This window comes from Amphibalanus amphitrite, unplaced genomic scaffold (assembly GCF_019059575.1).
Source record: "Amphibalanus amphitrite isolate SeventyFive unplaced genomic scaffold, NRLGWU_Aamphi_draft 001402F_arrow, whole genome shotgun sequence".
Classification (NCBI taxonomy): domain Eukaryota; kingdom Metazoa; phylum Arthropoda; class Thecostraca; order Balanomorpha; family Balanidae; genus Amphibalanus; species Amphibalanus amphitrite.
The window spans coordinates 2,366-25,111 of NW_024882895.1; the positions used below are offsets into that span (position 1 = coordinate 2,366).

General features: G+C 59.7%; 1 protein-coding gene across 1 annotated transcript; it reads left to right on the forward strand.

Moving 5' to 3' along the window:
* The first annotated feature begins 1,608 nt into the window (after positions 1–1,608).
* On the forward strand, positions 1,609–17,422 carry LOC122372798 (transcription initiation factor TFIID subunit 4-like). Its single transcript, XM_043350388.1, has 11 exons — positions 1,609–1,658; positions 2,829–3,070; positions 6,004–6,164; positions 6,705–6,774; positions 8,440–8,580; positions 9,967–10,398; positions 12,359–12,880; positions 13,238–13,573; positions 14,182–14,387; positions 14,833–14,942; positions 17,062–17,422. The coding sequence occupies exons 1-11, from the start codon at positions 1,609–1,611 to the stop codon at positions 17,108–17,110; spliced, it is 2,319 nt and encodes a 772-aa protein (XP_043206323.1). The 3' UTR covers positions 17,111–17,422.
* Positions 17,423–22,746: the final 5,324 nt, after the last annotated feature.

Consider the following 22,746-nt stretch of genomic DNA (forward strand, 5'->3'; position numbering starts at 1 on the left):
TTGGGTATTACAAAATGACATTAAATTCGTTTACACGAATATCAATCAATCAAATTTATAACGAAATTGCATTTAGCTTTTTCATTCCGAAATTTTATAGAATCGGGGTGCCCTTTTTACGCTCGGCGACTGGTGACACCCACTTTTGCTGGAATCACCTTTTTTATTGGGCGCCTTTCTTCTGCTGCGGTCGCCTCTCTCTTGCTGAGGTCACCCCTCTTCTGCTCGGCGGGACTTGCTTCTGATGGGCGCTCCTCCTCTGCTGGGGTCTCACACTTTTCTGCTGGAGACTGACACTTCCCTTCCCGGGTATGCCCTATTTTTCTAGAGGCGTCCCTCTTCTGCCGGGCGAGCCCAACTTCTGCTTAAGTCGCTCGACCTTTTCTACTGAGGGCGCCCTTCTTACTCGGCGAGCCCAACTGCCGCTTGAGGTGTCCCATTTTTATTGTATGCGCCCCCTTCTGCGGGTAGCGCCCCTCTTTTGCGGGGCTGCCCCTCTTCTGCTGGAGGCGCCCTCGCCCATCTTCTGGTGGCGGCGCCCCTCTTCTGGTGAAACCGCCCCTCTTCTGCGGGTGCGTACTCTTCTGCTGAAGGTGCTCGGCAATGTCTGTTGGGGGCATTGCTCTTTTGCTGGGGAGCCCCTGTTCTGCTGGGGATGCCCCACTTCCGTCGGGGCCGCTGGGGACGCCCCGCCTCTGCTGGGGGCGCCCCCGGCCCCACTGCTGCTGGACGAACCCAACTTTTGCTCCAGGTGCCCCTTTTGTATTGGGGCGCCTCTATTCTCTAGGCATCCCTCTCCTGGTAGGGCGCCCCTTTCTGCTGGGGCGGCCCTATGCTGGGGGTACTCTTCTGCTGGGGGCGCCCCACTACTACTGGACGAGCCCAACTTTTGCTTGAGTAGCCCCATTTATATTGGAGTGCCTCTCTTCTTCTGGAAGCATCCCTCTTCTGGTGGGGCGCCCCCTTTCTGCTGGGTGGCCATTCCTGTGTTGAGGGCGCTCCTTTTCTGCTGGAGGCATCTCTCTTCTGGTTGGGCGCCCCCTTTCTGCTGGGGTGCCCTTCTTCTGGCAGGGCGCCCCTCTGCTGGTGAGGCGCCCCTTTCTGCTGGGGTCGCCCGTGTTCTACTGAGGGCGCTCTTCTACTGGGCGAATCCAAGTTCTGCTTGCGGGCCTCATTCATTCCTACTAGGGGCGCCTCTCCTCCGCTGGGGCGCCAGTCTTATGCTTGACGATCCCAACCTACGTTGGAGGTGCCCCACTTCTGCCTCGGGCGCTCCACTTTTGCTGAGAAAGTCCCGTTCTTGCCGGGGTGTTCCTTTCACCCATTTTTGGGGGGACAATACGACTGGACGCTTTCCAAGCCCGCAGGCAGCACGACGCCGGTCACGAGACGGAATGTAGCCGGGATATCACCCTCACCATCTGCTGCTCAAGAGCTTATCGGTGTCGGGCAGCGTGTGGGGCGCCGCTTAGCCTATGGGGGTGCACTTTGACGAGATGGGGGTGCACTTTCAGGGGATGGGGGTGCACCTGCACCCCCATACATATAGAAAGTTACACCGCTGTTTCCAATACTTCTCGACAGTTGGCGTTCAAACTTATTTTGTACATGCACAGTAACGCCGTCTGTTTGTCAACGTGGTGTCGGCGCGTGCTGAGGTAAGTACTGTTAATAATCGCTACAAATGTGTTTCAGGTACCAAAAGTGATTTTCTTGCTGTGAAAATATTCTCTTCTAGTGTCGTTGTGTGTGCCTTTTTGTTTGCCGCAGGAGTACTGCAAACGTTTGTGTTTTGTCGTTAATGCCCGCATGGATTAGCGATGATTGTTCATGTGAAACATGAATAAAAATGTGTTTAGATAAACTGTTTTTCCTAGTGTACCAACTTGCCTTAGGCCCTGGCCCAACTGACCCCCCGCCGCGGGGTAAGTTGGGACATTGGAGGATGGCCGCTTTGATCAGATATGACACCAAGACGATGCTACCATCTCTCTTATATTAAGTCTTCTTTAAAAGATAAAGAAATCAGATCTCAGTTAATAGCCAACAAATAATGATGTATAGTTATACCGAAGTTATGACGCTTCAAGCAATAACTGGCTCAACTAGCGTTAGCGGAATGACGCAAAATTAGCAGGTGACCAGTGACCACTCCCAGTTCGCTAATATGTTTGCATCATTAACATACCTTCCACTATAAGCACGGTTTCTCAATCTTAACATAAAATATAACATCTTTTTTCATGTAATTTGCATCTCTAATATACCCCAGTCAAACTTGCATCACTAATGTAGTGGGGGACTTCTTGGGACGAATTAGTTTCTAGGGACTTACACATTTATGCTCATTTCCCCACATTTGTCGCCAGGGGGAGAATTCCCCAGAATTTTCCGCTAGGAGTGGCTGAGCCCTATGGTGAATTCAAAATACGCCTCCCGGACACGGCGCGCTCAGCGCTCACGCGAGCGGCCGCCGCGTCCCTGCGCGCCGCGCCGGCGGCAGCGGCTCGGAGTTCCCGGTGGTCCGACGTGTCCCGGCCCCCTCCCCGGGGCAGCTGGGGGCCTCCTCCCGCCGGGGGCTGCGGCCGATGGCCGGGAGATGTGCGGTGGGGCTCTCCGCCACCCACCTTCACTCTGACATCATTCAGATGGGGGGGGGGGGCAGCTGTGGGGACAGCCAACTGGCGGAGCAGCAACTGGGAGCCTCATCTCAGCAAGGTGTTGATTTCTTTACGAGTGTCGGGTCAGTGAGCGGATAGTTTCGGTAGGTATCGCCTGCATACCGCGTCACTGTGCGCTGACACCGCCCCCCTGTGTTCCGCCACCAGGTGGTACCAGCTGCACAGCAAGCCCGACAAGAAGGACACCAAGAAGCGCGGTGAGCTGGAGGTGCGTGTCCAGTTCGTGGTGCGCGCGGCGCCGTCCGCCAGCACCGCGGACCTGGCCGCCGAGAAGCAGAAGGGGCGCGGGTCGCTGCTCAGCCTGCCCAAGGTGTCCGGCTCACTGGGAGGCAGCCTCACCAGCCTGGCGCACAAGAAGAAGTCGCTGAAGAAGCTGGCTGCCTCGGTCGGTGAGTGGCCGGGGCGCCGTGAGGGGGACTGGGGCGGGGCGGCGGATCCGGGGTGGGGGACAGGGCGCCGTGAGGGGACTGGGGCAGGGTGGCGGGTGGGGGTGAGGGACAGGGCGCCGTGAGGGGGCTGGGGCAGGGTGGCGGGTGGGGGTGAGGGACAGGACGTCAGGCCAGGTGCTGACAGCGGGGTCGGCGTAACAGGGACAGGGACTGACCGGCGGTCACGTGACAGCGGCGATCGGTGAGGGCGGACCCAGCAGGAGTTTGTCCCTCACCACTGGGTGGCCCGGCTGTGCCGCCGGAGAACCCCGGTCATCCGCCGGCACTCGAGTAATCCACATGGACCGAAACAGCCCAACCAAAACGAATGAAACCAACAGCATGACGTTCTTAGCCATGCAGCCGGGGAAAGTTTCTCTTTGAAAATATTTTTTGTATTCCCTAGTCCCATGGTCCCTTGCATTTTGTACGATCGTTTGTCCATATGTTCGGTGCACTAGTGTGCGAGGTCAGCGTTTGTCGCCCCCCCTGCCCTGGGGACCTGGACCGGCTTGGATCCCCAGGGAGACCATAGCGTCCCCCAGAGGCAGGCCGCCTGGCTCGCTGGCCTTCTGGGAACCGGGGCCCGAATGCGGGCGCAGTGCGCCGCACCGCGCTTCCTTCCTCCGGTGCCGGTGAATGCGATCCGATTGCATCTGGCGCTGGACGCTGCTGGCACCAGTCGTCCCCGGAAATCCCACTCGGACGCTCACTTCAGTTCACGCTAATTCGATGACTATTCCGAGGGTAAATTGGGACCACTATTTTTGTCCCTGTCGGTTTGTCGTCATTATCTTGCATTATGGGATGGTGAAACTCACCGGGACATTTTTAGAAATTGTGCCAGAAATGGGATGATTCAGGATTTGTTTTCATTGATCGGGCAATATAAAATTGTTTGACGCACATGGACTGATGGTATTGTTTGGCGTTTTCCGCGCCCGGCCGCCGGACCTGGGTGTGGACTGTGGAGCGGTCACCATCTCCGGCCAGGGGGTGAGTCACCGGGTGCCGCGCCGTGTCGCCCCGTGCCGGGTACTCCGTGTCAGTGAGCGCTGAGCGCTGCTCGGGTCGGTCAGACGGTCAGGGGAGGGTCGGCCGTGTCCCCGACCTCGGCAGCCGCCACCTCGTGTCCACGCACTCATTGAACCGCGGCCGGGCGGGCAGCGGTCCCACTGCGCCCTTCCATCCACCCAGACTGTCCCACACGGCCCCGCCCAGACTGTCCCACACGGCCCCGCCGGTGTCCCACACTTCCCCGCCCAGACTGTCCCACCCCCACCCAGACTGTCCCACACGGCCCCGCCCAGACTGTCCCACACGGCCCCGCCCAGACTGTCCCACACGGCCCCGCCGGTGTCCCACACGGCCCCGCCCAGACTGTCCCACACGGCCCCGCCCAGACTGTCCAACACGGCCCCGCCCAGACTGTCCCACACGGCCCCGCCCAGACTGTCCCACACGGCCCCGCCCAGACCGTCCCACACGGCCCCGCCCAGACTGTCCCACACGGCCCCGCCCAGACTGTCCCACACAGCCCCACCCAGACTGTCCCACACGGCCCCGCCGGCTGTCCCACACGACACGACCCGCACCCCTGGTGGGACACGTCCCCCGCGGCCTGACACGCACCCCCGCCCACCCACTCTGGAATGTCGGGGGTGGCCAGCCGGCGTGAGAAGCCGGTCTTGGTTTTGTCGGGCCGTGCCTGCGTGGGTGTCGTGCCGCGCTGCTGATCGGCTAGATGATGGGGATTGACGTGTTTGTACAGACGCAGTGTGAGTGATCGACATCAGGTATATGGTGCAGGATAAATCAGTGCCGTAACAGAGACGGATTTGGCACCTGGCATCCGCGCTGGCAATTCTTGGCGGCTGGAACCCAACGAACTTTAACTACGAGCTACTAAGGGACTTTTTGTCTGATTTTGCTTTGACGCTGATTCAGAATGTTGGGTCATCTGCTCCCACATTTGCTAATGGTTATCGTGTAGCACACGCCGTTGGATTCGACTAGGTAGCTAATCATTTATATTTCCTTTCCTTTCGGAAGATGTGCCGTGTTTGAAAAGTTTATAACGCTTTCGGCACGAGTTATGATGCATTATCCCCAGGTTACCGTACGGCAGTCGAAGTGCTAGGTGGCCGTAGAGCCAGTGTGCGCACAAATGTTTATTTCACTTGCATTCAAAATTATTATGTTTATCAATTATCATTGATCATGCATATGCATAAGATGGTATTGTATTTGCGCGGATTTCAATGTTATTGACTCGAGGCTAGGTATCCCCAGTGATGTGTCAGTAGTCCGTAGTTATTAGCAAAATAATTTTAACACTAACTAGAGCATGCTCCTACTGGTCTTGATTAACCTGAAGTGGAAAACTGCACCCTGCTGTGTACATATTGTGACTGTGCTAGTTTTAGCGTATGCATCGTCGTTAGGGGAAACGGACCGGATTTCTTCCCCGTACGATATTTGGTGGATTAAGTGCAGTTGTGGACAAGTTTCACGCGTCTGTTGCTGATTCAAAGTACTCGGTCTGTCTGACCTTTGACCCTGACAGGTCACCTGGTGGCCGAGCTCGCAGTAGACCTGGCCTGACCTGATACCGGACCCTGACCTGGGCAGGTCACCTGGTGGCCGGGCTCGCAGTAGACCTGGCCTGATCTGATACCGGACCCTGATCTGGGCAGGTCACAAGGTGGCCAAGGCGGGCGGCTGGCGGATCTGACCTGACCTGACCTGACCTCTGTTCCGGCAGGTCACAAGGTGGCCAAGGCGGGCGGGCGGCCGGTGGCGAGGTGTACCTGACCTGACCTGACCTGAACTGACCTGAACTGACCTGACCTGACCTGATCTTACCTGACCTGACCTCACCTCTGTCCCGGCAGGTCACAAGGTGGCCAAGGCGGGCGGCCGGCGGCGCGGCAGCTCGCCGCGCGCCGGCAGCGAGGCCGGCTCGGACGTGGGCAGCGAGCTCGGCTGGGACGACGGCGCCTCGAGCAACGCCGACCCGGGCGTCATTTCTGAGGGCGAGGAGGACATGTTCGGGGTGAGCGCGCGCGCCCGTCCCGCCCCGCCCCGCCCCGCCCCGCCCCGCCCCGCCCCGCCCGGCGGGCACGGCGAGCCAAACGCGGCGCCTCATTAGCCTAGCCGGCCGTCCAGCCAGGAACTGGCCGCGCCGGCCGGCCAGCCGCGTGCCCGCACAACTCTGACAAGTTGCGGCCGGCCGCTGGGGCGCGGCTAATGTGTGTGTTATTCTTTGGCGGCTGGCCGCGGCTCGGTCCGCTGTGGCCGTGGGAAGGCTCCGCTGCCGGCCGGCCGCCGTCCCTAGTTACCGGTCATTAGGGAGAGCGCCGGCGGCGGACAGCTGACCACCGACTGCTGACTGCTGGCCGCTGACGACTGACCGCTGACCACTGACCGCTGACCACTGACCACTAACTACTGACCGCTGACTACTGACCGCTGACCATCGACGACTGGCCGCTGAGTCGCTGACCGCTGACTGCTGACTGCTGACTGCTGACCGCCGACTACTGACCGCTGACCACCGACTTCTGACCCGCTGACCGCCGGCTCTCTGTTGCAGTTTGATGACGACCACGTGGGCCGCGGGCGCTCGAGGACCCCGGAGCTGTCCGGCCGCGTCCAGCTCAGAGGTGCGTGTCGAACCGTGCCCCGTTCCCTCCCCTCCCCTCCCCTGCCGGGGCTGTCCGGCCGTGTCCAGCCCAGAAGTGTTCCCCGCTTCCTCTAACCTGCCCCGCGGCGGCCCTTTGGGAGTCAGCACAACACTTCTGGAGCAGGGTGGCTACGGTACAGACCATATTCTGGCAGTGTGTTACATGCCTCGCCACCGGCCCGGGCCAAATCTCCTTCGAGAGCTTTGGAAAGTGGCTGAAACCCAGTCCTGTAGCCCCAGTCCTGAAGCGCCTACAGACCCTCCTTTGACACCCGATCCTGTAGCGCTGACAGACCCCGGAGAAGTGCGGGAGCTCCACCTAGTGCCGCCCGCCCGGGATGATACGGTGTTCACAGCTCTGTCCACAGACCGTCCCAGACTTCCCGTCTCAGACTTCCCTGTAGGCGCCTCAGTCGCAGTTCAGTCCGTCGCAACAAAGCCCAGCCCACCCAGGCGTGTTTCTGTATAGCTGAATATGATTACCATCTGTTAACTTCTCCAATAATCAGGGTCAGTGTGTTCAAAAAGCAGTAAGGATTCACAAGGTCAGGTTCTCCGCCGTTCTGACACTGACACTGCGGCTCCGATCGCCGTGAAAGGGCCCCTGTTTCCCACAGGATAGACGAATTTCACAAATCACAGCTCCCGCTGTATCGACACTTCAGTGTAACGTAAAATATGGGTGCAATGTAACACAGTCACTTCAGAGTGCTGTGCTACAGTCTGGTGCGCTATAAAGCCTGGGTACAGTGTAACCGAGCCACTTAACACGGTGCTGTGATACACTCTCGCGCGCCGTAAAGTATGGGTGCAGTATGTATAACACAGTCACTTCAGAGTGCTCTCGGGCAGTCGTATGCGCCGCTGAATATGGGTGCATTATAACCCAGTCCCTTCAGGGGGACAGTGCCAATGCATCCCGGATGCCGCCCTGACCTTTGAGCACTGCAGCACTGTGAGGGGAGGTGGGCGCCGCTGGTCTGCCCCCTGGGCCGTCCCCCGCTATCAGCTGCCTCCTCAACCGGGACGGGCCCTGGAGGCGCCGCCGGAGACCAGCCTCTGTTGTGTAACGCCTCCTTTTCTGCGGCTCCGGTGTCGGCCCCGGCTATCTTACGCTCACAACCTCTGTAACCGCCCGGGCTGTGACGCTCACGACCTCTGCGAACGCCCCGGACCGTGACGCGGACGGCTAAGGACCGATGGCTGCGGAATGTCCTCAGAGTCTATCAGCCGGACATTTATAGTAGCCGGAGGGGCGACCCGACTGCCGCCTTCCCCGTACTGATCCGCCCCCTCCGGCCTCCCCTCCCCTCGCCTATCGCGCTGACCTCAGCTGCCGCCCCGGAGCGCAGCACCTGGTGTAAGACCCGGCACCGTCTCATCATCAGCGGCGGCCCCTCGCCCTGCCCGCGCCGGGCTGTGCCGGATTTAGCTCCCTGTTTACATTTCCGTCCAAGGAGGTCCTGTTTGGCTCAGTGTATTGTGTCACATCCGTGTCAATAGTTTGCTGTCCGCGATAGTGCCGATACTGCAATCGCCCGCCGGTCGGATTGCCAAGCTTTGCGTACGCTCTGCTGACGTCGGCTGCGGCCGGCGGTGTGACGCTATCGGTGACGTCCTGTGACGCGCTGTTCGGGGCCGGCAGCTCCCGTGGACGAGACGCCGCTGTCGTCCCTCTCGAGCTCCGTGCAGTCGGGCCTCAGCGACCTGGCTCACGGCGCCACCTATGACGAGGCGGCAGTTCGGGCGGAGCCCGTGGTGGCGCCCAGCCCGCTGGCGGCCGACCGTGAGTAGAGCGCTGGAGCGGGGGGGGGGGGGGGGGGGATCGGCCGACCGTGAGTACAGCTGGAGCGGGCCGGCTCCCCACGGAGCGGGTGGATGGGAGAGCCGGTCTCCGCCCTGCTGACCAGGGTGGGGTCCAGTGGCGCGGGAACCGGGGGGGGGGGCTAGCGGGGGCTGAGTCCCCCAACTTTTTGGCTGGGGGGGGGGGGGCTCGTAATGTATTTGAGCCCCCCAGCTGGAGGAATCGAAATCGGAAATCTACCAACATAATTTCATAGATTCATGCATAGGCGCGGGAACCGAGGGAGGGGGCAGTGGGGGAAGCTTGCCCCCACAACTTTTCATGAGGCCAGGAACCGTTGGGCAGCTTGTCCTCCCCAAATTAGGGGTTGTGGGTCACAAAGGAAGAAAGCATGTAAGTGAAAAATCCACCTCTCTCACTGGCTCGGCAACTCATTTGGCAGATTAAAACCTTTATTCCAGGTTACCAAAACGGTAGTTTCTTCGCTCAACTGAGACGGAATGCCTCACTTTTTTTGCAAATATTTTCTTCTTTTTTGTTGTTGAAAAGGCCAAGGTCTGAAAAATAAGTGGCCTAAAACCGGTGAGAAAACTAGATTTGGGGGTACCCTAGTTTGATCTCTATTATGGTTCAGCCCCCCCCCCCAGTCTGGAAGAAGTTCCCGCGCCACTGTTGGGGTCATATCACTGCTGGGTATCTAACGTACCGAGCCGGAGCTGGCTGCCGGGCGGTGTACTGTTTGTGGTACTGGAGAGGCGAGGGGGTGGGTGAGCTTCGATAAGAGGTCTAATTGGTCTGGCTTATTTTGGGGAAGTGTACGAACTGTGTCAGTCACGGTGGCGAAACTGTATGAAACAGACTATTGGGTTCAGGTAGGTTTTAAAAAAGTAAGCCATGCTGAAACGAACCATTTTATGATATTGTCAAGGTCCGGTTTTCCATGCCTTGTAACTAATTCAAGAATTGTTGTCGTTTGTGGTGCCATTGTGTTGCCTTGTAAAATATTCGGTTGAATTTATTTTCGAATGGTTAGGTTTTGAAAGTGACATAACCTGCCGTCAAGTTGAAGGTCCTTTTAAATTGAAACCTATTGACCATTTCAATCCCTTTTGAATGTGAACATTTGCTGAACGGGGCTGTCCCAGTGCAGTAACCCGGTTTCCCGGGCAGTCCCAGCGCAGTGCCGCGGCGCGCTGCTCCTCTGAACAGCACAGTGCCGCGGCGCGCTGCTCCTCTGAACAGCACAGTGCCGCGGCGCGCTGCTCCTCTGAACAGCGCAGTGACCCGGCTCCCCGGGCAGTCCCAGCACAGTGACTCGGCGCGCTGTACCGCTGAACAGCACAGTGACGGCGCGACTCTCGGTTCCAGCGGCGGTGGAGGAGCCGTCGCGGGGCGGCTGGGCCGGCAGCGCCCGCTCGTCGGGCCGGCTGCCTCCAGCCCAGAGTCCTCTCACGGCCCAGACCGCGGCGGCCGAGCCTTCGGGCGGCGCGGAACGGGAGGCCGCCAAACCGCCCCCCGGAGCCCCGAGCAGCCCTCGCGAGTCTCGGCGGAAGGCCGCGGCGCCGGCCCCGCCCGCCGGCGCCCCCGGGCCGGGGCTGGAGCCGGTGCCGGATCCGGCGGCGGCGCGGCCGGAGAGGAAGGAGGAAGGTGTGCCGGCGCCGCGGGAGCCGCCGCCGGCGCCGCGCCAGTCACCCAGTGAGCCGGCGGAGGACGCCGCGCGCCGGGACGCCGGGCAGGACGCCATGTTCGGGAGCCGACCGGCGCCGAGCAGAGGGGAGCCGCCGCAGCTGACGCCGCCAGGTGAGTGGCCGGGGAGACGGGGGTCCGGCTGACTGGGCGACCCAGCGGCTCCTGTCACTGTCACGGCACAGCGCGTGATGTCCGCCGCTTTTGTCTGTCACGGGGAACGGTACGGCGGCCGCAGCAGTTCGTGACTGCCCTTCACCCGGACCTGAGTACACCGTGTGGCCGGGCTGTGTTTGAGCTGGCGAGAGTCGCCGCTGGCTGTTTCTATGGCGCGGGCCCGGGACACGCGGCCGGCCGCTCAGAGACAGCGGCTGCACGCCACTGGCAGGAAAACGGGGGGGGGGGGGGGGAGCGTCGCCGGCTCCCCGCTGCGCCGGCCGGCCGAGCAGAACAATGGCAGACAGTTAGCCGGCTCACTATTTACCGGTGACTCCGCTGCCGGGCGCACACGCAAACCGGGCGTCAATGAGGGTGAGTCAGCGGACCCGTGACGGCGCGTTTTCAGTCAGATTTTGTCAGACGCGACTACATCTCCTCTGAAGAGTGTGGTTGGATGACTAGGTTATTTACTACAAACATTTTCACTCACTCACTCTGGACTCTGCAGCCTGCCAGTCAGTGAATGGGCGGAAATGAACTGTGACAATGGCTCTTTGTTTTCTATCTGTAAGGACAGTCACCCTTCAGATGACATGCTGGAAATCCGAATAGGCCGTACTGATAAAGATAGATGGTGCTGCTCCGCTCCCATATACAGGGTGTCCGGAAATTATTTGCCCCTTGTTCATTCAGCTATAATCCCACCGTGCGCTTTAAGAACTGTTGAAAATTTGCTAAGACCATGCCTCAGGCTATCCACAACTGTCCGTTAGTCACATGACCTAACCCGGTCACCTGACCTTGACACTTGTGAGGCGCCAGGGGCCAGTGTTTGGCAGGCGTGACTCGCACCTAAACGTGTTGTCTACCAGGAAGAAAGAAACTCTTTGACAAAGTGTCATCGCGCTGAAGTTATGGTAAAGACTGGAATGAAGTAGGAAGTCAAACAGAATCCTCTGTCCTAATCCCAATCGAAATCCCATGGGGAATCATGAACGAAGAACTCATCCAGATTGAACCAGGTCCCACAGAAAACGGACTTTAGAGGAACCTGTGAAAGGTGTGCCTGCACATCAGCACAGATACTCTGGACATCTTGATCCATGGAATACCAATGCGGATGAGGGAATGGGTATGACAGGGCAGGGGATAAATCGGTAAATAAACCATGACCCTGTGGCTCTTTGTTTATTAATTATGGCAGCGAGTTGATGGAGCGGCAAATAATTTCCGGACACCCTGTAGTTATGTGCCTTCAACTCTTGCCTGCGTTTTTTAGAAATGCTCCTGAACTATTGCTCTCAATGTATCCACGGAAAATAACATCGCCCAATATTTTCGTCACGTGTCGACAAGGACAGCTTCTGGAAACATTACTAGCCTTTGGTCCATCTCCATTTAGATCCGATGGGTCTGGGTGGGTCTGTATAACAGCAGTCACGGCCGCTCCGGCCCGCCGTCCAAATATAAACCGGTGTGATATATGAGCCACAGTTCCGCCCTTATCCGGACAGGGGCCGGGTCTTTGTCGATCGAACGATGACATAGACACAGGTTATCAAAACAACCGGCGTCGGTATACGATTCTGAACACCCAGCGTCTATTGTTTCGCTGATGTGTTGATCAGTGATAACCAACTGGTAGGAATTTCCTTATTGTGCTCCGAAGGTCACCTGTATATGTACTGGTTTGTGACATCGTTCTGCAATTTGACGCTTTGAGGCACACCAGTGGGAAGCTGTGAGACGTGGTTACTGTTTGATCACAGTTGTGTGACGTGTGTTGTGCAGATTGGCGTGTCCCCGTATCGCGCTGTCCCATTGTCCTGCCCCAGTGTCCCTGTCCCGTCTCAGCGTCACACCCCGTCTCGGTGTCGCGCTCCGTCCCGCTGACCGCCCCCCCTCCCCTCCGCAGGTACCGGGGACGCGGAGCCGGGCCGCTCGGCGCGCGGTGCCAGTGCCCGGCTGTCGGGTCGGCTACGGCCGGCTGAGTCAGGGGCCAGGTCAGCCGACCCGCCGCCCGGTCACCCCACCGCCGACACCGACCGAAAGGGACAGGTCGGCGACAACCCCTTCGACGAGCCGCAGAACCCCTTCGACGAGACGGAGAAAAGTCCTCCAGACGAGGACGACAAAAATCCCTTCAGCGAACCGGATAGAAATCCATTCGACGAGCCCGAGAAGGGCGGGTTTGCGGAGCCCGAGCGGCCGCCGGCCAGCGAGCCGGGCAACAACCCGTTCGAGGATGCCAGCGGTAACCCGTTCGATGAGCCGGATGAAGAGTTTGCGGTGGAGGTGCTCGGGGCAGACGAGGACGCCAAACTACCCAAGGAAAAGACAAGAAAACGCGACAAAATCGGCAAAATGTTCCGGGGCCTCAAATCCAAGAAGGATGATGGTGAACAAGGGGATAAGAAGCAGAAGAAAATCTCGCAGGGTAAGGCTGTTTTTATTACATTTAGTACTTAACATACCCTGAGAGTGGATTAGAAGATCAGGTTGTATTTGCCAGTTTTCTTAAGTAAGAAAATGTAGAATAAAATTATCGGGAGCAGTTACATAATCTGAATTTAACGGCATATTATCTTTGCTAGAATCTAGTGGAGATTGGCTTAGTTGATGTAGCCGGTATTTACCAGTCGGGGCTGACCACGTTATTTTACCATCCCTGACCGCTCAGACCTGTACCAGGTGGCCGCCCACCCCGGCCGGTGCCCCGACGGGCTGCAGTGTCGTCAGACCCCGCCGGTTTCCCGCCTGACCGTCTGACCGGCCCGGCGCCGCCGTGTTCCAGCGGCCGAGGAGGCGCCCGGCGGTGACGCCGCTGCGGCGCCCTCTCTGCGCTCGGTGCAGACGTGGGCTGGCGGCGCGCTGCCCGCCGCCGCCGACGAGCCGCCCCCGCCGCCGCCGCCGCCCATACCGGAGGAGGACGGGGAGAGGACGGTGACGCCGCAGCGGGAGGCCTCCGGCCGCTCTGCCGGACTCAAGGAGCGCTTCAAGAAGCGCGAGCGGACGGAGAAGGCGGCCGGCGCGCCGAGCCGCAGGACGCCCCAGATACTGCGCAAGGCGGGCAACTCGCCGGGCGGCGACCCCACGGAGCGGGCGCGCCGCCAGACCGCGCTGCCTCGCAGTGAGTTTAGTAGGTGTAACTCACCGCCAGAAGTGAGTTAAGGGGGGGGGGGGGGTCCGCCAGACCGCGCTACTACGGAGCGAGTTAACGGTGGTATAACGCCTTGGCTCTTCTATTCATTTGGAACAGCTGTGTCAAATTGTTTGTAATCAACGTTTGTGAACAGTTGTCCACATTATGATGCTCGAATTCCACGGAGGGAGCAGGACCATCAAGCAACTAATCCTGATCCATGAAAATCCATCTCCCGTTGGGTGCCCACTGCTCGTTGGGTCTCGGCGTAATCAGCCCAGTCACCGCTATTGCTATTTTGAACGGAACACTTTTAACAACCGGCTCCCTCCCCGGCAACTCTGTGGCTGACTGACCTGACCCCTGACCCCCTCCCCGGCAACTGTGTGGCTGACTGACCCCTGAACCCTCCCAGGCGACTCTGGACTGATTACCTACTGACCCCTGTCCCCTCCCAGTGCTTATATCTGACCCCTGTCCCCCTTCCAGGTGACTTTGGCTGACTGACCCCTGCTCCCTCCCAGGTGACTCTGGACTGAGTACTGACCCCCCGTCCCCTCCCAGGCGACTCTGGACTGACCCCCGTTCCCTCCCAGGCGACTCGGTGCCCCTGCTGCGGATGTCTGCCGACGCCGACTGGCCGCGGGTGGTGGAGGGCGGCAACGAGCGGCTGGCGGACGCCGGCCGAGAGCCGCACGGCCCCTACGACGGCGTGTCGCGCGAGCGACTCGTCCAGATGGTCACCGAACTGCAGCGGGAGCTGCGCCAGGCCAGCGACGAGCTCAAACAGTCGCGCGCCCAGGTGGGTGGGGGAGGGGACGGGCGCTGTGCGAGGGGAGGGTGGGGTTGAGAGGGAAGTGGGCAGGAACTGTCTGGGAATGGAGGCGTGGGACTGAGATGGATGGCACTGGTAACATCTGTCAGATATAGACGTTGAACCGCGTATTGCAATGGGACATGCAGACAGTTGGAACGTTTGCCATCGATATGTGAAACGCAAGCGAATGCAAGCTGATTGGGCGTGCATACGGCAGCTTTCCCTGCCTTTTGCCTAACTACGAGTTGGTACATAGCGCCAGTCTGCCTTTGCCTGACTCGTTTGTGTTTGTGTTCTCTTCCATGGTGTATTACTGTCTTCTGTATCCTGCTCAACCCCTCTATACGCTCTGTATTACGCTGTCGTTTCGCGCCAGCCCCAGGAGATGTCGTCTATTCTCCCTGTTCACCCTCTGCTCTCGGCTCCACAGACGCAGGAGATGGAGTCGTACCTGTTTGACCTGCTGGTGCGGGTCATGGAGACGTGTCCGGAGCTGCTGCAGAGCCCCACCAAGCCGGCGCCCGCCGCCGCCTCGGCAAAGTACGGACCGCGCGCCACCTAACCACCCGCCGCACAGCGGAGCGCGGCGGAGCACGGCAGCACGGCACGGAGCGCGGCACGGAGCGCGGAGCACGGCACGGAGCGCGGCAGCACGGCACGGAGCACGACACGGAGCGCGGAGCACGGCACGGAGCGCGGCAGCACGGCATGGAGCGCGGCACGGAGCCCTTCTGGCATGGTCTGTCAGCGGGGAGCTCTCTCTCGGTCCGAGCTTTGGTCGTGAGAAGCGCAGCCCCCGTGCTCCAGCGCTCCCCGGATAGAGCGCGGAGGAAGGGAGAGGCGCGCACGGTGGCGGCCTGAGGAATGGTGCGGGCTCGGTGTGGCTATCTTAGTGGCATTGCTAGGCATTATGCGTTGTTAGTATCTTTATTTTGTCGCGATGCACGTTGTGCCATATTCCAAACCAGCACTGTTATGTGAATGTTGTGTACGTGCCATATCCATAGACAGACTGCACTGCCGGCGGTGCCTGCTCGACTGCCGTGCCTCCCTTCCTTCGTAGCTGTGTTTCTGTTTGGTTTGTGTTTGGTTTCTCCCTCTACAACGCTCTACGCTGTGCTGTGGTTTGGTCACACCTCTGTGTCGCACGGTCTGCACGGTTCGTCTCAATGTTCTTCCTCCTGAGCCCTGTCGGCACCGCACCTCACCATTTAGCTGTTCCCCGCACCATCCTTCGCACTGGTCTGAGGGCGGCGGCACGCCCGTCACCCCCTCCCCCGCCCCGCCCCACCGAGCGGGTAGTGACATACCCGTCACCGTGTACCAGAGCCGTTTGTTGTTGCTGTTGGCCCGACCGAGATGCCCTCCCTCGTCACCCCTCCCCCTGTACTGGGCGGTTTTCAGCGCCCCCCCCCCCCCTGTCAGCCTGTACTGGTGCCGTTGATTGTTGCTGTTGGCCGGGCGCTGCCCAGTGGGGTTCGTTGGGGAAGCTAGGTGCGACTGGCAGCCTCTGATTGTTTGGGAACGGCGCGGTCCGAACGCTAAACACTGCACAGGCCGCGAAATCAGTCCTTATTAGGCGCGACGCCGCTCGTTTATCCAATTGAAACGGCATCACAGACCCTAATGGCATTTGCCTCGTAAATTAATCTCGCTTGCCGCCTTGACTCTCCGCGGTGTTGCTGCTGACGGTTTGTTAATGACACTGATCTCTGTGGCGCTGTGCCGCGGCTCCTGGAACATCCCCCCTCCCCCCCCTCTGGACCAGACCCTGCCGGTGGGGCCCGTCCATCCGCACTGCTCCGGATCAGTCTGGATCTGTCCGGTCCGGCCCGGCCCGGCCCGGCGGTCAGTGTGCAGTGTCGATCGGCCGCCGGCCCGTGCCGGTCCCACGGCGGCCACCGGGTCTGTCTGGCCGTGCTCCGTGCTGGGCTGAGCGGCGGTCCCCCCGGCCCGGCCGGCGGCCCCCGGGGACTGGGGAGGGCGCAGCACCACTCAGCAGTCACCTCGGACGGCCTCGGCCCGCTGACTCAGCGGTATGTGGCGGTCACCGCGCGGCCTCTGACGCGTCCCGCTGTACCGCGGTGACCGGCGGGCGGCTGGACTGTGTAACACGCCGCGCGTCCCGCCCCGCCGCTGTGTAACACGCCGCGCGCCCCGCCCCGCCGCTGTGTAACACGCCGCGCGCCCCGCCCCGCCGCTGTGACCGGCGGGCGGCTGGACGCTGTGTAACACGCCGCGCGTCCCGCCCCGCCGCGGTGGCCGGCGGGCGGCTGGACGCGTCCCCGGCGCCGGACCGTCACTACCGTCCGGGGGAACTGGGTGCACCGTGCTGTACCCCGGGGGACTGGGTGTACCTGATGTACCCCCGGGGACTGGGTGTGCCGTGCTGTACCCTCCCGGGGGACTGGGTGTACCGTGCTGTACCCCGGGGGCTGGTTGTACCGTGCCGTACCCCGGTGGACTGGGTGTACCGTGCTGTACCCCTCCCGGGGACCGGGTGTACCGTGCTGTACCCCGGGGGACTGGGTGTACCTGATGTACCCCCGGGGGACCGGGTGTACTACTACCGACCCTGTGACTCCCCGGTACCGAGTGTGACAGTCCTGTATTTACCCCGGGGACTGGGTGTTCGCGGCTGACGGTGGCCTAATTGCAGCGGCAGCGCGGTGACTCTGGACCCGGCCTCCGCCTGTCGGCTCATCTGAGGTCGCCGGGAGTCAGCTGAGGTCACTAGAGGTCATCTGAGGTCGCCGGGGGTCAGCTGAGGTCACCAGAGGTCATCTGAGGTCGCCGGGGGTCAGCTGAGGTCACCAGAGGTCAGCTGAGGTCACCAGAGGTCAACTGAGGTCACTGGAGAGCAGTGTGTGCCGCGACTGGCGGGACCGGTCCGGCGGTCGGAGCCGGGCGCCCTCTGAGCTGCTGAGCCTCAGCAGCTGAGGTGGCCCCTGGCCGTCCCCTCCGCCGTCTCTGCTGGCTGCTGACCGTCCGTTCCGCCGCTGACTGCGCCGGCTGCTGAGCGGGCTCCGGCCCGGAACCGGCCGCCGCCGGACCCTCCGGCCCGCCTCCTGTCGCCGGAGTCCGGCGGCGCGGGCTGGTGTGTGTCCGCGGCGGCGGTCAGCACACGCCGTCCCCGGAGACCCTGCGTTCCACACACGCCGTCCCCGGGGACTCTGCGTTCTACACATGCCGCAGTCGTGCCGCCTCTGTGGGCTCCCCGTCGGCCGCCGCCCTGGCGGTCCGTCTGCTGACCGTAGTGCTCCGCTGTGGGCCGTTGTACGCCCGCTGTCGGACTTTTGTACGCCCACTGTCGGACTTTTGTACGCCCGCTGTCGGCCGTTGTACGCCCGCTGTCGGCCGTTGTACGCCCGCTGTCGGACTTTTGTACGCCCACTGTCGGCTGTTGTACGCCCGCTGTCGGCCGTTGTACGCCCGCTGTCGGCCGTTGTACGCCCGCTGTCGGCCGTTGTACGCCCGCTGTCGGCCGTTGTACGCCCGCTGTCGGCCGTTGTTGTACGCCCACTGTCGGCTGTTGTACGCCCGCTGTCGGCTGTTGTACGCCCGCTGTCGGCTGTTGTACGCCCGCTGTCGGCTGTTGTACGCCCGCTGTCGGCTGGTGTACGCCCGCTGTCGGCTGGTGTACGCCCGCTGTCAGCTGGTGTACGTCCGCTGTCGGCTGGTGTACGCCCGCTGTCAGCTGTTGTACGCCCGCTGTCTTCCCGCAGCTGTGTGTAGTGGCGCGGCCGTCCGCTCAGATCCCCAGCCGTGACGGTCCGCTGTGCTGATGGCGGTCCGCGCCGCGCCTCCTGTGGGCGGTCCGAGTGGGTGAGCTGCCATTCACTCTCCACCCGAGTGGCAGCCTCCGTCACCTGCCGGTGCCCTCTCTCTCCCCGTCTACCGTCGCCGTCTTCCATCCTGGCCCGCTCCGGCGGCGCGCCAGCCGTCTCTGCCTGTCTCTGTCTCTGTCTGTTTGTCCGTGTCGTCTCTGTCTCTGTCTCTACCTGCGTCTTTGTCTCTTCCCTGTCTCCGTGTCCATGTAAACCCTGCCGCTCGGCTGGGGAGGGCCGGCAGTGTGTCGAGCCGAAGAGCGCGGTCTCTACTGACTTCCACAGTCTGATCTGTGGTCTCTCACCGCCGCTCACAGTCCGGTCTGTGGCTGTGGTCTGTTATTGTCTCCCACAGTGTGTGGGGCCAGGCGGTCCCACACTCTGCTCGGTCCCGGGGCAAGTCTTGACTCTCTAAATCTGCTGGGTCCCGTCCCGGGGCAGGCGTTGCCTCTCTAAGTCTGCTCAGTCCCGGTGGGGGCGTTGCCTCTCGTAAGTCTGCTCGGCCCCGGTGGGGGTGTTGCCTCTAAGTCTACTCAGTCCCGTCCCGGTGAGGGTGTTGCCTCTCTAAGTCTGCTCGGTCCCGTCCCGGTGAATGTATGACCCTCACCTCGCTCTGGGGACGGGGCCGGGAGAGGGGACGGGAACGGGACTGCTGACGCTGCGCTTCCATGAGCTTCTGGTGAAGGGGGGTGACTCGGGCCAGTCGTACACGAATTGATGTGTTTCGGTGCCTTGGGGTGTTGGGAAGGGTCCGGTGGTGACTCGCGGAGTATTGATCGGCGCCAGTGTGTGTGAGTACCTGAGCTGCGGGCCTCTGTGTACACGGGTGTGTCGATACACCCGCTGACCGGCGCACCCTCTGACCGAGCCTCCGGCGGGTGGTGGGGCTTTCTGCGGTCACAGGCGGGGCTCAGTGCTGCCAAATCTCCGCGGGCGGGGCCCGTTAGCGGGCTCACCGGGTGATGGGACGCCCGCGGCCGCCGGGTAGCGGTGCGCCGAGCGTCGCCTCATGTATAACTACCTGCTTCCGTGCTGCTGTGTGCGGGCTGACCGGCCCCCGCCTCCGTGCTGCTGTGTGCTGGCTGACCGGCCGGTCGGCCGCCCGCCTCCGTGCTGCTGTGGCAGCTGGTGAGACCTGGTGGGTCGGGGAGGGGAGACGCGGCCCGTGAGTGGAGGACACTCGCACTGTGCTGCTCGCCAAAGTACTTCAAAGACGTGGGAATGTCGAGCGGTCTAATTTCACACAGAGCTTTAGTTGTTGGTTGTTGGTAGATTAAATATTCTAGTTTATTTTTGTTGTTTTGAAATTATGCAGTTTTCGGTAGATATGTTTAGCGATGGCTTACGAAGTTTGGTATACGCATCTGGCGCCAAATGGCTGACTAGGTGCCGTAGTGATATGCTGTCGGATTTATTTTTCAATAACTTTATTGCCGGTGCTGGAATATGGTTATGCATTCTGCAGCTTGTGATAATTATATTGCATTTAGAGATCGCGCAGTTTACCTGCCAATATGCAAACACTGTCCCGTCTATCATGTATCCGTGGCTCATAATATCGCAGAGATCTGATCGATATGATTGGTTGTTAGGTACTTGGGTCATTTTTTGCACTTGTTATATTCGATTTGCGTCGTTTTCCGGTGGGGTAATATTAGATTCAGCTATTCTTGTTTCATGATAGCGTACTTAGTATGCACTTAATTTCATTAAACAGAATGCAATAGTAGATATGTGTATAATGTCGGTACTTACAACTTACAGGTAAATGCAGCCTCTGTTATTACCTAACGTGGTCAATATTTTATTGGCGTGGTGTGTTTAGGAGAACATTATTTGCGTGCACTGGGCTTTTGTGTTGGGAAGAGGTGAGGTCTCTGTTGAGCTTTTTGTGATTCTGTTATCCGGTCTGTAGATGGCACTTGTATCTGTGAAAAGAATGACGATTTATTAATTTTCGGCGTTGAATGGGACATCGTGCCGTCGAGGTTAGACAAATGATTTTGATGGGGTGTACAATGTAGGTACATGACATACATATGCGTTAAAGACTTGTTTGGCTGCCGATCTTTCAGCTTATTATTGGGTTTTATAGTTACGAATGCTTTAATGTCTACTTAACTAAATATTACGGTGTCTTTTGCATCAAGCTTGTCGTAACACAAAAGTTCGCACCCAAATATACATCTTGTGTTAATTGAACGGACGTGTTTTCCGTCCAAAGTCGTGCTCCACTTTGCCCCAGGTGACGCCATAATCCATCTATCCATTGGCGTCACCTGTTGGACAATGACCGTCTCCGGTCGGTTTTTTATCCGCGCGTACGAATATGTCTCAATGCTGGAGATCCTTCCGTGTGTTGCAGTGCGTAGCTCGGTGATTGGTATTCTGTGATTTGATGCGCGGTGTAGCGTGCCGCTCTCATCAACCGCGCGTGTGTCGGGGTGCTCCCGCCGGGCGGCACGTGCTCCCACCGGGCGGCCTGTGCTCCCGGGGGGGGGGGGGGGGGCTGTGCAGTGTGCTCCCGGCGGGCGGCCACTGCCCTCCCGGGGGCGGCCCGTGCTCCCGGTGGGCGGCCACGTGCTCCCGGGGGCGACCCGTGCTCTGCAGTCGCCGACGGAGGTTTGAGTACCGCCTGTACCGTTTGTGTAGCGCTGACCTCGGGTGCCTAATACACTGCAGCCTTGGACGACCGACTTTGACTGGTGCCTAGTACACTGCAGCCTCGAACGTCTGACTGCAGCCTCGAACGTCTGACTGGTGCCTAATACCTGCACTGTATAGCCTCGGACCTCTGACGGGTGCCTAATACACTGCAGCCTTGGACGACCGACTCTGACTGGTGCCTAGTACACTGCAGCCTCGGACCTCTGACTGGTGCCTAATACGCTGCAGCCTCGAACGTCTGACGGGTGCCTACGCTGCAGCCTCGAACGTCTGACGGGTGCCTAATACACTGCAGCCTCGGACTGCCCAGGCCGTGTCTACTCGAAGCTGGTGCCTAATGCACTGCTGCCTCGGACAGCTGTCTCTGATTGGTTAGCTCTACGGCGCGGCACTCGTTTTGGCTATGACTGAGTTTCTCAGACTATGCATGGTTCCGATGAATCACATTGAAAAATAACATTGTCTCTTGGTAACCGTAAAAGCTGAAAAACTCAAAAGTAAGTAGGTTTCTGACTAATGAGTTCATCATAAGCTATGATATCGTAAATAGTTCGTTCATTACAAACCGGTTTCGTTTCACACAAGAAACAATCAGTGGTAGTTAGGTACACTTTACAAGTGACAGGGGTGACGGACAAAAAGAACGACAATAAATAGTCCATAGACCCGGGAACAGGGGGGGGGGGGGCAGCGGGGGCGCTTGCCCCCCCCCCAACTTGAGAGCCGAGGGGGCGGCGCCCCCTCAACATTGAGGCAGCGAGAAAGGATCTTTCCTCCCTTTTCCGAACTTTTTTCCTTCTTGTTTCCTTTATACATCTAAACATCAAGACACGGCATTTCCCTTGCCATCTGAATAGTTTCTGCTGATACAGTAACGATTTGACAACATCTGCTATTGTCATCCCGCTTTGGTTTGGGTCTGACCTTGGCCATAAGTTGACCATTTTGAGTTAACTTTGAGAAATACATAGCGTGCAACGGTGGTAAAATCGTTGCTATGGGTATAACACAGTTTACCCGCTCCGGGTGTGAGGGAGGGGTGTGGGGCAATGGGTGCACTGACGTGACGCCTCGGATGACCGGTATGGGATGCTCAGCGACACTAAGGGCTTGTCTGGTGCCTTCAGTTATCGGTAGCACCCTCAGAATCAACGGCGTAGGGTTCTCAGAGCCGACGGTAAGAGGCCTTTAGAGGCACTGGCGTGGGGCCGTTATGCAGGTGCCGGTGTGAGCGCTCAGAGGTGCTAGTGTGATTCTCTCAGAGGCGCCGGTGAGGGTCCTTACAAGCGTTGCAGTGGGCCCTCATAGACGCTGGCGTGGAGCCGTTACAGACGGGTGTGGGGCCTTTAGAGCTGCTGCCGTGAACCCTCTACAAGCCTGCAGGGGTTCTCAGTGACCGGCAAGGGGCCCTTAGGCTGGCAGAAGAAGTCCTGTGGGGTCCTTAGAGACCAGCATGGTACTGTCAGACCGGCGGTGCCCTCAGAGTCACCGGTGTGGGGCCCTCAAAAGTCACCAGTGGGTGGCCTTTAGATGCGCAGGTGTTGACTGCAGGTGGTCCTCAGAGCCGCCGATATAGGGCTTTGTTGATAGGCACTGGTGTAGGCACTCAGAGTTGGGGGTGTGTGAAACCCTCAGAGGCACTGGTTGACATCGGAGTGCCTCTGGAATTATCTAGTTTAGGGTAAGTGGCCCCTATCACGCACACCTAACAGGAAAACTACTCGTGTGGCCTACTGACGCCTGTAATGTTGACAAGGTTGGTACCAGTAGTTGTCCTAAACATTTCTTTGTTTAGCCCGGCATTTGCTTTTCAGCGGTTTTCTATCATTTATGATATATAAGGCCAAACG

What these genes read in the sequence shown, in the direction of transcription:
- LOC122372798 (XM_043350388.1), top strand. Translation starts at nt 1,609, where the DNA reads ATGCACAGTAACGCCGTCTGTTTGTCAACGTGGTGTCGGCGCGTGCTG. An exon ending in GCGAGGAGGACATGTTCGGG is followed by an intron (nt 6,165 to 6,704) that starts GTGAGCGCGCGC and finishes TCTCTGTTGCAG; the next exon opens with TTTGATGACGACCACGTGGG. An exon ending in CCCGCCGCCGCCTCGGCAAA is followed by an intron (nt 14,943 to 17,061) that starts GTACGGACCGCG and finishes GCCTAATTGCAG; the next exon opens with CGGCAGCGCGGTGACTCTGG.